The following is a 15132-nucleotide window of genomic DNA, read 5'->3' as shown; positions in this document are numbered from 1 at the left end:
CCTCCAAGTCCTTTCAGGAACCAACTCGACCTGAATCAAGCCTTTTTTAGACCTTCCCTCGACGCGACTTTTTATATACGGCTCTGGTTGCGAGACACGAGATCGACGTAATGACGTCAGAGCGTGTGACGCAGATGTCAGTCTCCCAGGCACCAGATGAGACCGTTTGGGCGAAGATGGCGGACTCGCAGTCGTCAGGTCTGGGAGAGGAGCAGGAGAAGGAGAAGGAGGACAGGGAGCGAGCCGGGAAGACTGCCACGAGAGAGGAGCACGAGGAGAAAGACGGAGGCACGGAGACGTCGGGACTTAACGACAAAACCGGAGGCAGTAAGGGCAAGAAACGCAACCTGTCAGGTGAGAGCGAGCCTCGTTGTTATGGCTCTAAGGTGGACAGCGCGTGAGTGGGTTTACGTCACGTGGTGTGGCTCATGCATGTTGTACGTGTGCACGTTATTACCCTGCAGCACTGATGCATGCAACATACAGGAGTCAAATAGGCCAGTTTGCTTCTCTGTCAAAGTAAGACCTGCTGTGGCTTTGCACATGCGCAGTAAGAAGTGCTGCTGGGTTAGATACTGGTGGCCAAATGTATGTGGACATCTATCTTCACATTGTGTACTTTCGGTCTGGAGCTGTTGGTCATGGTTGACTAGGCTTCTTGGTTCAATGATTCAGTCCTGCACTTCCATAACGTTTTGAGGGACTGATTTAAAGACTATGGTCACAATAGTGCATTTCACACCAAACAAGAAGATCTACTTAACATTAATCATCATTCATTACATTACATTACAGTCATTTAGCAGACGCTTTTATCCAAAGCGACTTACAATAAGTGTATTCAACATAGGTACTCAAGAGAACTAGTCACCAGAAGTCATAAGTGCATCTCCTTTCTTAAACAAGCATCTAAGAGCATAAACCAGAGCAAAAGTACAGAAACAAACTAATACGAATACAATAAGTGCTAAGTGGAAGGCTCATCATCATTCAAGCTGTGCTTATTTATGCCTTTCTTGCCTGGTAAACACCCACATATTTCAAACTCCTCATTTCATAATAACAGGCTCACAAGTTTTGACTTGAGATTTAACCAGAGGGGGAAAAAGCTCCTTCAGTGTCACAAACATGTTATACAACTGTTTTCACAGGCTGAGTAGTGCTCCCAGACTAATACATTTTAACTTTGTTATATAAGATTGATGCTGTGCCCCTAAATGGGAAATCTCAATGCTGCAGGATACAATCATATTTTAAACAATAGTGTTCTTGCAGCTTTTTTTTAATTTGCTGTATCAACCAAACAATGCACAAAGTGAATCACATGACAAAATGTTTGGTGTAGATAACTTGAGCCTCATTCAACAATTTCAGGATTTATTTCAACTATGAGCCGGTACTTATCACCCAACATTAGTCCTCAGCCTGACAAATGCAGTTGGGTGACTGAATAGAATAAAATCCCTGCAGCCTGGATCCAAAACTTTAAAAAAAAAACTTGTACAAAACAGTGAAGGCTGTTATAGCAGCAGGTTTATGGATTTTAATGAGATGTTCAGCAATGACATATGGGTGTAATGTTTGCTTGTCCACATATTTCTGCTCATTTATTGAAGATATCCATGCAAATTTTTATGGTTCATTATTAGCAAAGGACTCACCTTTGTTTGCAGTGACAATATAGACACCTGTTGTTAACCTGTGAAGGACGTCATCAAAGCTTCCTGGTATTTCAGTGATTTATCACGAAGGTGTGAGACTTCATTGGCAGGGGAATTTCCCTTAGAAGGCTGCAAATGTCTATGTGTGTGTGTCTAATGCTTTGCCTTTTGTCCAATTCTGGCTCTAGACTTGTCTCTGGTCAGATTTATAACCACCGAGCTGACCAGAGGATACTTCCTGGAACACAATGAGGCCAAATACACAGAGCGCAGAGAGAGGGTCTACACCTGCCTCCGCATCCCCAAGGAGCTGGAGAAGGTAAACACACAGACAATTTACTGGAAGACTTCTTCGTACAAGTAACACATAAATGAATGTTCTCCTTCTATGTGTCTGACTCTCATTCTCTCTCTCTCTTTAGTTGATGACATTCGGCTTCTTCCTGTGTCTGGACGCCTTTCTCTATGTGTTCACCCTGCTGCCCCTCAGGGTGATTCTGGCCCTTTTACGGCTCCTCACGTTGCCTTGCTGTGGCCTCAGGTGAAGTATACTTTAGGTATTAGGGAGGCAAATTAAAATATATTTCCTGAATGGATCATTGGCCACATTAAACTTCTCATAGAGTTAACAGTAAACACCACTCTGAGATAGTTTTAAGAAAGGCCTCATTTTGTTAGATTCATTACAGGCATTAGAGCTGCTGTATTAAGTTGCATTATTGGATGTTGTATGATGTACAGATGTTGCTATTATACAACTAAAGATTAATTCTGCCTAATTTCTCTGAACTGTTTAGTTTATAAAACATTCGAAAATCGTAAAGAAAATGTCATCACAGCATAACTAGCATAAAGATATTTAGTTTATTAAATATGCTACAAGATAAAGCGACAAATCCTCACATGGAACCATCAAATATTTGGCATTTTTGCTTGAAGAACTACTTAAACTATTAAGCTCATCAAAAAATTGCATATTAATCTTCAGTTGATCAACATAATATTTTAGATCTTAAGGGAAAGTTTACCCTTTGTCCGAATGTGTCTGTGCATCTGTACAAAACAGATCTCGTCAATCAAAATTATTAGTCATATCATTTTTTGTTGATCAACAGTAAATTAACCAACGATATTGATAATCAATTTAGTCATGTCGAAATTGTTCAAGTAATTTATCAAGCAAAAGGTCTGTTTTTTACTTTCTCAAATGTGAGGATTTGCTCTTTTTTCTCTATTTATATAACAGTTTAAGTTGAAGTTCTTTGAATTATGGACTGTTAATAATATTGACCAAATATTTATTGGTATTTTATTTAAGTTATTTAAGAAAATATTGGTTGGTTGCAGTCCTGTATTAATACATACAGAATTGGTAAAATCCTTCTTGTGGTAATGTCAACATTTGTAAACGGAAGCAATCAGTGCAGCATTTTTCTTAACCACTTTGGGGCAGTAGAGCTCTTTCTGATTTTGTTCAAACGGATGATAACCTGTTCTTCTTTTTCCACTCTAGTCTTCTTCCATGTGTAATATATTTTTTGTGTGTGTTTTTAGTGGCTCCCGCCTGCTCCAGCCCGCTCAGGTGTGTGATGTGCTGAAAGGCTTCATCATGGTGTTGTGTTACTCCATGATGAGCTACGTGGATTACTCCATGATGTACCACCTTATCAGGGGACAGTCTGTCATCAAACTGTACATCATATACAACATGTTAGAGGTACACACAGAAAATACTGCAATAATAAAGTGTATAGCTCTTGATTGTGCTGTGCAGTGAGCCAACAACTCATTCTCTCTCTCTCTTGCCTCCTCTCCACCTTCTCCTGTTGTGTTGTCAGGTGGCAGACCGTCTGTTCTCATCGTTTGGTCAGGACATCCTGGACGCTCTGTACTGGACAGCCACTGAACCCAAGGAGAAGAAGAGAGCGCACATAGGCGTGATTCCTCACTTCCTCATGGCTGTGCTCTACGTCTGTATCCTCACTGAGAGAGACCTATCTACATATGTATTTCCCTACATGCATTTATATTTGTATAAATACATGCATGAGAATGTGTCAGTCTGGGATGACAGGAAATATAATTTTCTCAGTGTATGTTGCTGTTAACTGGCAGATGATCTTCTTAGTTTAGATGAAAAGAATTATGGGTTAATTCAGTTTTTTTTATAAGCAAAATGCCAGATGTTTGCAGAGTTTTTACTGTTGTCTCTTTAGGTGTCAGACTATTGGTCGGAACAAAGAAGCAATTTAAAGATGTCAACTTGAGCTTTTAGAGGCATTTTTCACTTGTGTTTGGCATTTTATTGAAGAAACAATGAGTCAATTTATTCTGTAATTAATCTGCAAATTACTTAGTAATGTAATCATATGTTGCAATAACACAGCTTTACTTCAGACAATTAGAAGGTGCATTATAGTGGACCCACATCAGAATGAACACACAGCATCATTTTCCTCAGCATGTTTGCGTCTAGTTCTCCATGCCATCCTCATCATGGTTCAGGCCACCACTCTAAACGTAGCCTTCAACTCCCACAACAAGTCCCTGCTCACCATCATGATGTCAAACAACGTGAGTATAAAGCACAAAAATAACATTTAACTCCATTTAAAGAACAAGCTGCATGAGCTCAGCCGTAATATTTTGTTTTTTTACTGTTGCAGTTTGTGGAGATCAAAGGAAGCGTGTTCAAGAAGTTTGAAAAGAACAACCTTTTCCAGATGTCCAACAGTGGTAAGTGTTGAATGACACCTAAAAAAAAAATATGTGCCGCAAAATCAGCGGTCTGTGGATATTTCGTAACACATCCTTTGAACTTGGTGGTTTGGTACAAGGTAAATTTATGGAACCGAGCTCAGCCGCAGTGAGTTCGAAGTAGGTTAATCCGGGATTGATTTGTTTTTTTCCCCACAGACATAAAAGAGAGGTTCACCAACTACATCCTCCTGCTCATCGTCTGTCTGAGAAACATGGAGCAGTTCTCATGGAACCCTGGTAACTAACGCTGCGCTGCACAGATATAATGAAACATTACTGAAATCTGCACAGCTGGTTCATCCATATGACAGACGTTACATCACACTTCTTAGTGTGGCTCAGCTGTGAACTGTCACTGTCGTTTATAACTGATGTTATATGGACACTAATGAGTTTTATGGTTGTTTTTAGACCACTTGTGGGTGCTGTTTCCTGACGTTATCATGGTGATAGCCTCAGAGGTTGCCGTGGACGTTGTGAAGCACGCCTTCATCACCAAATTCAATGACATCAGTGCTGATGTGAGTCCCTCTTTGAATTAATACTTTCACAGTTTATCTTTCAGGTTGTGGTTACGTGTACGTGTTACAGCTAAGGGAGCAATGCTGTTTTCTTTTAAATTACAGTCTAAAACAAAGACCAAACTTAAATGAATCTTATTCTAGATCCGTTTTACAGTCCTCATGGGTGGATGGAGGATGCTCAGTTAATGGGGTTTTTCCATTTTGTAGGAACTGGCTTTTAGCTGAGTCAATACATGTGTTAGCCAGGCATGCCATATATTGTATCAGTACCATGTTACAAATCAGGTGTGTGATGTGCTGAATGTTATATATCGATATTGCAACACAAAAAAGTTAATATGGCAAGTTGGCACCATTAAGACTATGCAGAATTAGTCATTAGTAGTTCCTCTTTCCACTATACTCATGGATGAACAAACAAAAGTTTGACTGGATCCCTTTTATACGGAAGAAAACTTAAAAAACATGATGATTCTTTTGGCATGTTCTTGATTTATTATGAGCTTATTTTTATTATTTGAGCCTAATCATGGTCATTGGAAAGTAAAAGTCACACTAGATCTCTGTATGACTATGAAAAAGTGGGATTTTTGACACAAACTGCGGCATTCTATATAGTAAGGGTTTAACAGCTTGTAGTGAAATCTAACAATGACACAGATCAGTTTTGGATGCGGTTGTTTGACACAGCAAAAATCCATCCACTCAAGAAGACAGGGAGATGTAGTCAAAAGCTCAGGAAAAAGCTAGTAAGTGGACCTTAAATTAAGATTATCTTGTTCATCTACTTGTCAAAGATGAATGAATATTTAATCTATTCTGTTCGACAACACTGACTTACACCAGGGTTTTCATGTGTTTTACAAACTGGTGGTTTGTTCTCTCTTGTTCTCCCCTTTCTCACCCACCAGATACTCTGTAGTATCAGAAAGACATTTATTCTTGTTTCATCATGACTTTTTCATCCCACCTCCTTCCACCTTGTGTTCTCTTCCTATTTGATTTCCTTCAAGGAGTTGTAACGGTGGTTATGTAACGGAAACCAACTCTACAGGAAGGGATTAACCCCTTTATCTCTAAAGTGTCAAACCCAATCACACAAACCTCACTCACAGGCAGCAGGCGTTCCAGCACTTGTGTATCCGTGCTCGTCCACTTTAATCATTCTATGAACATTTTTGCTTTTGTCTTTTTACCCTGGCTTTATCAAAATATAATTTGGCTCATTTCCTGCCACTGCCCATACTACACCTTACCTATATATTAACACATATGTGATAAACTTAAATCAGATACCCCTGTCATTTCAACAACGTCAGTTACTGTGTATTTGTTTGATATTTTCATGTTTATACATTGGCTGACAAGTGATTTGTCTTTTTCCAGGTATACGGAGAATACAGAGCCAGCCTTGCCTTTGACCTCGTCAGCAGTCGGCAGAAAAACGTGAGTAAAATGAGTTCAAAAATCAGATTTGTCTCCAAACTAAAATCAGTTTCTCAAATTTGGTGGTCAGGATCCAATGTGGGGTTGCATGTTGGTGACACAGGAAAGGGATTCTTACTTGTATTATACACTGTACTTAGTTAAAATAATGTTTTTTTAATACCGTTTATTCCCCGTCTTACATAACCCCATTCTGGTGGGGCATTCTCCTGAAAGAGAATGTGAAACAACTTAACATATGTTACATAACATAAGATGTCATATTTGAAAAAAAAAAAATCCACCTTCTCTAATTGCACGGATCAAATTAAGTCACAGATCATATAAGAAACTTAACTACAGGTGAGCATTATGGATCAAGTCTTCTATCACTGTTTATATTGTAACATCAGTACGTATCTTGACTTTGTAATCTTCTAGAAATTAAATTGTTTGGCAGGGTGTTCAAAGAGCTTCATTGAAAAAAAAAACAACTGTCCTTCTGTTTATTCTCTATTTTCTTTTGATTTCTTAAGTTGCAGTGCATTGAGCTCTCACAGACAACATAGTTTATAGATACAGTGGGGGAAATAATTATTTGATCCCTTGCCGATTTTGTAAGTTTGCCCACTGACAATGAAATGAACGATCTATAATTGTTATGGTAGGTTTATTTTAACATTGAGAGACAGAATATCAAAAAAAAAATCCAGAAAATCACATTATATAAAAGTTATAAATTGATTTGCATTTGATCGAGTGAAATAAGTATTTGATCCCCTAACAAAACATGACTCAGTACTTGGTGGAGAACCGTTGTTGGCAAGCACAGAGGTCAGACGCTTCTTGTAGTTGGTCACCAGGTTTGCGCACATCTCAGGAGGGATTTTGGTCCACTCCTCTCTGCAGATCTTCTCCAAATCCTGAAGGTTTCGAGGCTGTCGCTTGGCAACTCTAAGCTTCAGCTCCCTCCACAGATTTTCTATGGGATTAAGGTCCGGAGACTGGCTAGACCACTCCATGACCTTAATGTGCTTCTTCTTGAGCCACTCCTTTGTTGCCTTGGCCGTATGTTTTGGGTCATTGTCGTGCTGGAAGACCCAACCACGACCCATGTTCAGTGTCCTGGCTGAGGTAAGGAGGTTGTCGCCCAAGATTTCACGGTACATGGCCCCGTCCATCCTTCCCTGGATGCGGTGAAGTCGTCCTGTCCCCTTAGCAGAGAAACACCCCCAAAGCATAATGTTTCCACCTCCATGCTTGACGGTGGGGATGGTGTTCTTGGGGTTATAATCAGCATTTCTCTTCCTCCAAACACAGCGAGTTGAGTTGATGCCAAATACCTCGATTTTGGTCTCATCTGACCACATTACCTTCTCCCAAGCCTTCTCTGAATCATTCAGGTGTTCATTGGCAAACTTCAGACGGGCCTGTACATCTGCCTTCTTCAGCAGGGGGACCTTGCGGGCGCTGCAGGATTTTAATCCATTACGGCGTAGTGTGTTACCAATGGTTTTCTTGGTGACTGTGGTCCCAGCTGTCTTGAGATCATTAACAAGTTCCTCCCGTGTAGTTCTGGGCTGATCCCTAACCTTTCTCATGATCATCGATACCCCACGAGGCCAGATCTTGCGTGGAGCCCCAGACCGAGGGCGATTGATGGTCATTTTGTGTTTCTTCCATTTCCGAATAATCGCACCAACAGTTGTCTCCTTCTCACCAAGCTGCTTTCCGATGGTCTTGTAGCCCATTCCAGCCTTGTGCAGGTCTACAATCTTTGCCCCGATGTCCTTAGACAGCTCTTTGGTCTTGCCCATGGTGGAGAAGTTGGAATCTGATTGATTGATTCTGTGGACAGGTGTCTTTTATACAGGTAATGAATTGAGACAGATGTCTTTCATACAGGTAACGAGTTGAGATTCAGAGTACTTTCTTAAAGTGAAAGGACTAATCTAACCGGTCTGTGGGAGCCAGAATTCTTGCTGGTTGGTAGGGGCTCAAATACTTATTTCACTCAATCAAATGCAAATCAATTTATAACTTTTATATAATGTGATTTTCTGGATTATTTTTTTTATATTTTGTCTCTCACTGTTAAAATAAACCTACCATAACAATTATAGATCGTTCATTTCTTTGTCAGTGGGCAAACTTACAAAATCGGCAAGGGATCAAATAATTATTTCCCCCACTGTACATTATAGGGACGGGAATGTCTGTTTTCTCGTGTTGCAGGTTATCCCAATATCTGAAAATTAAAGTACTTCTTCACATTATGGCAAAATTACCCACAATGTCCAAATACAAGCAGAGATACTAAGGGTATAATTACCGTAGGATAGTAGGATATAAGTAACATTTTGTTAGAGACTGAATGCCAAACAGACACTGATATTTGCAATATTGAGGAAATGTCATCTAGTCTTTATTAATTTGTTATAATTTGATAAAGTATTGTTATGTTATGACTAATGCATTGGTTGCGGAAGAAGAAACATGTTGACTCTTGTTGGTTTATTGTGAGAAAATGTTTTAAATGTGTCTGCAGGCTTACACAGACTACAGTGACTCAGTATCCAGAAGAATGGGCTTCATCCCCCTTCCTCTCGCTCTGCTGGTCAGTCACTGCTTAAGAAGATATCCATTTCTAATGATATTGTGTGTGTTCTAATGTTCATTGTTGATATACAATATGTTTGTGTTTCTTTTTCCAGTTGATCAGAGTCGTAACCAGCTCAGTGAAGATCCAGGGTTCGCTCTCCTTTATGTGTGTGCTGCTGTTTTACCTGGGGTAAATGTCAATGTGTTTTTTTTCCAAATTTTGTGCACAATTGCATTGTTATGGGTGTTTCTTATGCAGTTTGTTCACATATGCATCTTTTGTGTGTGTGTGTGTGTGTGTTTGTGAGCAGGATGATCACTCTGAAGGTGCTCAACAGTATCGTTCTGCTGGGGACATCCTGTGTGTTTGTCAAAGAGGCCAACATGGAAGAAAAGCTCTCCGATCCTCCACCCTCAGTTGTCTCCAGCCGTGCAAACTCCAGAGCTCACCGCACCAAACACGTTCACACGTCACCACAGCAAGGTAGAAGTTTGTCTATCTCTATGCAGCATTTAGTAAATCTGAAATCCCACCCTTGTAGTTAAGATAATAGAATAAATAATTTCCTGTCTTGCTTGGGCAATAGTTCTACACACAGCTGCAATCAACTTAAAACACTACGTAGCCAACAAGACAGTACAGTGCTACACCAGAGACACAGTAGAAAAAGATATGAAGAATATTGCACAGGCCCTGTTCAATAAAATATTTACATACATAGGCATTATGAAAATCAGGAGAATAACTGGTGCTTTGCCTGTCAAACTCTGTATTCTGGCAGTTTACGACAGCAGCAGATGTAGTTGAAATTATTATTATTTAAACAATAGATCCTTGATTTCAGACGGAAGTAGACAAAAGCAGACTTTTCATATTCTGTCGGTAACCGTCAATTTGGTCAAAATGTCAGCTATAAGTCGCAGATTCTATCGGTGATGGTCGTTCGCTAATTGAGCTAACTTTAGCTCCATGAGTTGATTGAAAACGCTGTCTCTAAATGACTGTTTTTATTGTTTCCAGCTGACCTGTTAGGTTGATTCTTAAGCATGCATTGATGACTACATTCATGATATTGCGCTAAAAGTCTGAAGCAAAAACTACTTATCCCTGCAAAAGCCATCATCTTTAACAGCATTGTTCTTTTACAGTGTTTCAGTGTCAAGCTAGTTAGTCCTATTGTTGTAAAAGTTCAGACTGTTATTTTCCAAAGCTGCTTAGCTTGTTTGTGTTTCAAACAGTGTGCTTTAGATTTTAACGTTACAAGAAAGGAAAGCTTTTACGTTAAGGACTAAGCAATGTGTTTGTCAAAATGACTTTATCTCAGGTAGCATTGGCTGATGCTGCTGGAGTGTAAACCAACCCAAATGTAACAGGACGGAGCTGCTAACGTAACCTACTCTGGTATATTAACATCCAGGACCAACTTTTATACAGTGGATGTGCTAGTAGTAGTTTTTTTGGTAACCTGTAACCCCACAAAATAATTTAGTTAGTCATAAGTAAGGCTCTGTTATTACCCTTAAAAACTATTTAAGGCTTAGTACCACTCTTTGTTAACTGCTTCAGCATGCAGAGAAAATCAAAGCAAATCCATGTCCAGCTACAGTTGTTAAGCTGTACTATGGTTGTACTATGGTTGTACTATGTATGTTTATATGTTCCTCTCCTTCCTGTAATAATATCCACCTCTTTCTCTCCATTAGAACCCACAGTCGACAAAGGAGGAATACCACAGGCAGCAGACATCTCTCTGCCCGTCAACATGGCAGAGAGCTCGGCCCCAACACTCCCCAAGAGCGACTCTGACACATTCCTGACCACGCCAGACGAGGACGACGAGGACAAAATCATCAACGCTGACACGGGACTGGAAGGGGACAGACTTGAACCCAGAACGCCCAAGAAAGATTTGCTGGAAATAGACCGCTTCACCATCTGTGGCAATCGAATAGACTGAATGCCACAACAACAAAAAAAAAAACAGTCAGCGTGTCGTTGGCTTAACAGCGAGGTTCAGGGATCAGACATGGGTCTGGGAACAGGATCAGACCTGACATGGTTTTGTGCACCTGACCTCTGGAGTATTTATTTATTTATTGCTGACAAAACCAGCCAAGGCATAAAGCTGTTACTACAAGCGTCAGAGGTCCCTTCAGATGTTTCCATCTGGTCCAGTCGGTGCCTCGTGAACCATGTTGGCTCCGAGGATGGGTCCTGGTTGTCTTGGCAACCCGAAGACACGCTTGCTGATGACGAGACAATTTGGAGAAAACTGGCACGAGGAGCGAAGAATAGAGAAACAAAAACTGCACATGTGAAATAGTACAACATGGGGTCGCTGTGTGATTTTAGGAACACGACAGCTGGGCCGTGTGCGAGTACGTGTTCAAAAGCACAAGCTTATATATGTTCAGTGCAGAGTTGTTTTTAAAAAAAGAACAAAACTTGTGAAGTTTTTTTACATTTTTTAATTTCAAAATTCTTATATTTGAAATTAAGTTTTTATGAAGAATCTCTGCAGGTAATGGATGAAATACACGGAGCACAGACGTGGCGCCCCACTGCCCCAGCAGAGCTCATCCATTAGAATCAACTGAAGCTGCTTCACCGACCACAGAAGCTGCAGGCATCACACTACTCGTCTCTTTTTTTTTTTTTTTTTTTTTTTTTTTTACAGAGCTGGCCCATTTTTTTATGTACCACAACCCAAAAATTACTTAGAACTACGTAAAAAAAACCAAGTACATCGGTTTGATTTTTTTTAAAATAAATACAGCATTGTACTAGAGGCACTGTTACGCAGCAAAGCAACCTTGCTGGTGTTTATACATTTCACAAAACAATACATTTGTCAAATCGATGTGTTTTTTCTTAAACCTGTTGTTAAAACAATCCAGTTAATTAATTCAGCACCACTTAATATAGCCTACGCTTCCAAAACCTGCATAATCACCTGCATATTATAATTAGCAAAACTCAAATTGCACACAGTAAAGCTGTAACGCAACCAAAAAGTATTCGCCCCCGGCCTAAGTGACGCGTCGCGTCTGTGCCCCGTGTATTTCAGCCGACTCATAATCACATTAACACATTGTTGAAATCTCAAAACTGCTCTGCAGACACACACATTGAAAAAGGATTCCGTTTAAAGTGAGTTACTAGCTGTCATCCATGGCTGTAGTGACTCAGAGTACAGTGTGGTCACAGAGGTGACTTCACCTTTTAGACACAGGTAAAAGAGTTTGGAAGTTTTAGTATCAAGCTATTTGTGTTGATATCGTTGCTTTAAAGCACTGAGATAAGATTGGTGCCTGTTTGTAAAGACACAAGTATTTATTTTGAAGTGGACTCCAAGCTAAGAAAGTTTGGATGATGTTTCTTTTTTTATGTGTACACTCACCATTCAAGCATGTCGCCTCCAGATAACCACGTCTTGGTGTAACACTACTGTGTTCTTGATCATTTCAAATTCATAGTGCGATGCACTGGCATACCAGCATCAATTTTACATGTTTAACAATACTTTATCTTGACAGTGAAGTGAAAAAGTAATTCAGATTACATGGAAGAAGGTGTCATGTCCAAGGGTACCTGAAGGCCAGGACGCAGTGATGAGGGTGAATGACCTCTAAATAACAGGAAACATAAAGTAGGATCATATCGCACTGTGTGAACTCAGCAGTTGTTGTTTTGTTTTTTTTATTTGCCAGTGAGCTGCACAAAAGGAAAAGTCAGGCTTGAACCCTAAAGGTTTCTGCCGTTGTTCATTGTGGTCATCAGCTGCTGGCTTTGGTTCTGGAAAGAAGCGCTTTCCAAATCCTTGTGTACCCAATAGTCCTTAGATGCTTGAGGCAGATTGAGTGCATCATATAACTCTGGTTTGAAGTGCCAGGAGTTTAATGTCCTGGCAAAAAGCCCAACTGATCCAAGTCCAACCTAGCCTCGAGTTCTCTCATGCCATTTGACCATTTATTTCAATTTGAGCCACAGAGCTCACAAACATATTCTGTTTTGTGAAAAAGAAAAACCCTGTGGTCTTTGAAAAGACCCAGAAGATCTTTTAATAACACTTCTGAAGATCAGGAGTTAGAGTTGACACTTAGACAATATATCAAATAGGCATTGCACAACATAAATAGTTTATAACAGGTGTGAAGGACAGTCAATACAGTAAAAAAATAAAATAACTGCAGTCATGTGAACACAGGAGTAGAAGTGTGGATTCATCATGACAGAGCTGTGTGCGTGTGTGTGTGAGATCATTTGCAGTGCATGAATGGATCTCACTACCTAAAGACATACTATATGTCTTTTCATTGTTTTTTTTATTTTTAATGTACATCCCATTTATGTAACATGTTTCCTACATGGTAGAAGGAGAATAAAACAAGATTTTGTTTTGTAACCCTTTTTTGTGTGATGTGACTCTTTAACACAGCGTGTGTGTGTGTGTGTGCGTGTGTGTGTGTGTGTGTGTGTGTGTGTGTGTGTGTGTGTGTGGGAACAGTGGCGGGTGTTTCACTGAAAGGAGTCATTGCCGGCTCTGTTCACGGGACAAACACTGTGCTCCACTGTTCCCCCCTGAATGGACATTTGGGGGGATTTCTGTCATCACAGTCATTCACACACATGGACTTTTTTTTTTTTTTTTCAGGGTCAACAATATTAAATTATCCACTTCTGGATACATGACTTGTGTTTTCCTGATTACGTCAATATACAAGTTTACATTAAACTAATATCGTGTATCGTGTTAAGTGACTTTGAGCACGCGAGGAGGTGAGAGGATGAAAGAGAGCGCTGACATATCAAAGACTTAAACCGGGGCTATGATGTTGCTTTTTAAACTGAACTTTGGGTTTTTCCCCTTTTTTTGAACTAGAACCGTGTGTGCTTGCTAAAATTTCACTGGCCTTGACCGTCTTATCTGATGAACTTCAGAGCTGAAGGTCAGCTGCTAAGTGGAGAGTCAATGACCTGCCTCACATTCATAGATACACCATGACATTATGTTGTCGGACTCTCTCCTATACAAACACCGTAACGCTACCTGACCTCTAATGCTCAGATGAGTCAATGTAAAAATACAGATAAACATCAACTCTAAGCTGTTTCAACGTTACAGAAAGGCCCGTTTCACATAGATAGTGGGTCATGATTGGAGTCGATTGTTGTCTCAGAATACCTGACAGTGAGGGTATGAAAAAAGAATGTATGTGATTAAATATATGATGTAGAAATCATATATTTAAATGAAAAGGTCAGTTGAGGACATACAGTACCAGTCAAAAGTTTGGACACACCTTCTCATTCAACTACTTTGAAGAATCTAAAATATAAAACATATTCTGGTTTGTTGAGCATTTGTTTGTTTACCACATAATTCCATATGTGTTCCTTCATAGTTTGGATGTCTTCAATATTCATCTACAATGTAAAAAATAAAGAAAAATAAAGAAAAACCATTGAATGAGAAGGTGTGTCCAAACTTTTGACTGGTACTGTATAAATACACGATTAACAATGATCCAATGGTATAACACTGACAATAGCCACTCTGCATTATAATTATGTATTACTTTTGATAGGCTACTTTTACTAAGATTTGTAGCAAATACTTCTAAAAATTAATAAAAACCATTGAATGAGAAGGTGTGTCCAAACTTTTGACTGGTACTGTATTTGTATGTACTGTGACTTAATCTAGTGACGAAAGTTGACTGTTTACAACCTCTACATTCATGTACAAATACAGAGAGAGGGAGAAAGAGAAATATTTAAGAAGTACTCAAGTACTTTGAAGTTGTATTTAAGTGCAGTACTCGGATACATGTACTTGGTTACTTTCCATCGGCTGCGAGTCGCTAACATGGAACGGTGTCGCGCGCGCCACAGACGCACCCGGCCAGCTTTCAGCGAGCACGAGCGTCCTTTGGGTTGTGACGTGCACGCGGGATTAGGCTACTCACAGTCCGAGCCGGTGAGAGCGAGGACAGGACGCCGAGCTGACGAGTCGACCGTTGGTCCGCTTCAACTGACGGAGAGAAAAAAAAAAAAAAAAAAAAAAAAAAAGAATGTCTGCGACGAGCGCGTTCCGAGAACCCCGGAGCTAACGGCCGCTCGAACCTCGACCGTTGGATGTTGAGTTCAAAAGTTTTCC

General features: G+C 40.0%; 1 protein-coding gene across 1 annotated transcript; it reads left to right on the top strand.

The window, feature by feature from the left end:
• The first annotated feature begins 152 nt into the window (after positions 1-152).
• tapt1b (transmembrane anterior posterior transformation 1b) lies at positions 153-11595 on the top strand. Its single transcript, XM_054604613.1, has 14 exons — positions 153-354; positions 1850-1980; positions 2084-2202; positions 3216-3378; positions 3500-3635; positions 4138-4235; positions 4328-4397; positions 4578-4658; positions 4833-4942; positions 6332-6391; positions 8919-8987; positions 9085-9161; positions 9283-9455; positions 10676-11595. The coding sequence occupies exons 1-14, from the start codon at positions 177-179 to the stop codon at positions 10927-10929; spliced, it is 1719 nt and encodes a 572-aa protein (XP_054460588.1). The 5' UTR covers positions 153-176; the 3' UTR covers positions 10930-11595.
• The last annotated feature ends 3537 nt before the right edge of the window (positions 11596-15132 follow it).

This window comes from Anoplopoma fimbria, chromosome 9 (genome assembly GCF_027596085.1).
Source record: "Anoplopoma fimbria isolate UVic2021 breed Golden Eagle Sablefish chromosome 9, Afim_UVic_2022, whole genome shotgun sequence".
NCBI lineage: Eukaryota > Metazoa > Chordata > Actinopteri > Perciformes > Anoplopomatidae > Anoplopoma > Anoplopoma fimbria.
Note: the sequence above shows the minus strand (reverse complement) of the source record. Positions and strands in the feature narration are given on the sequence as shown.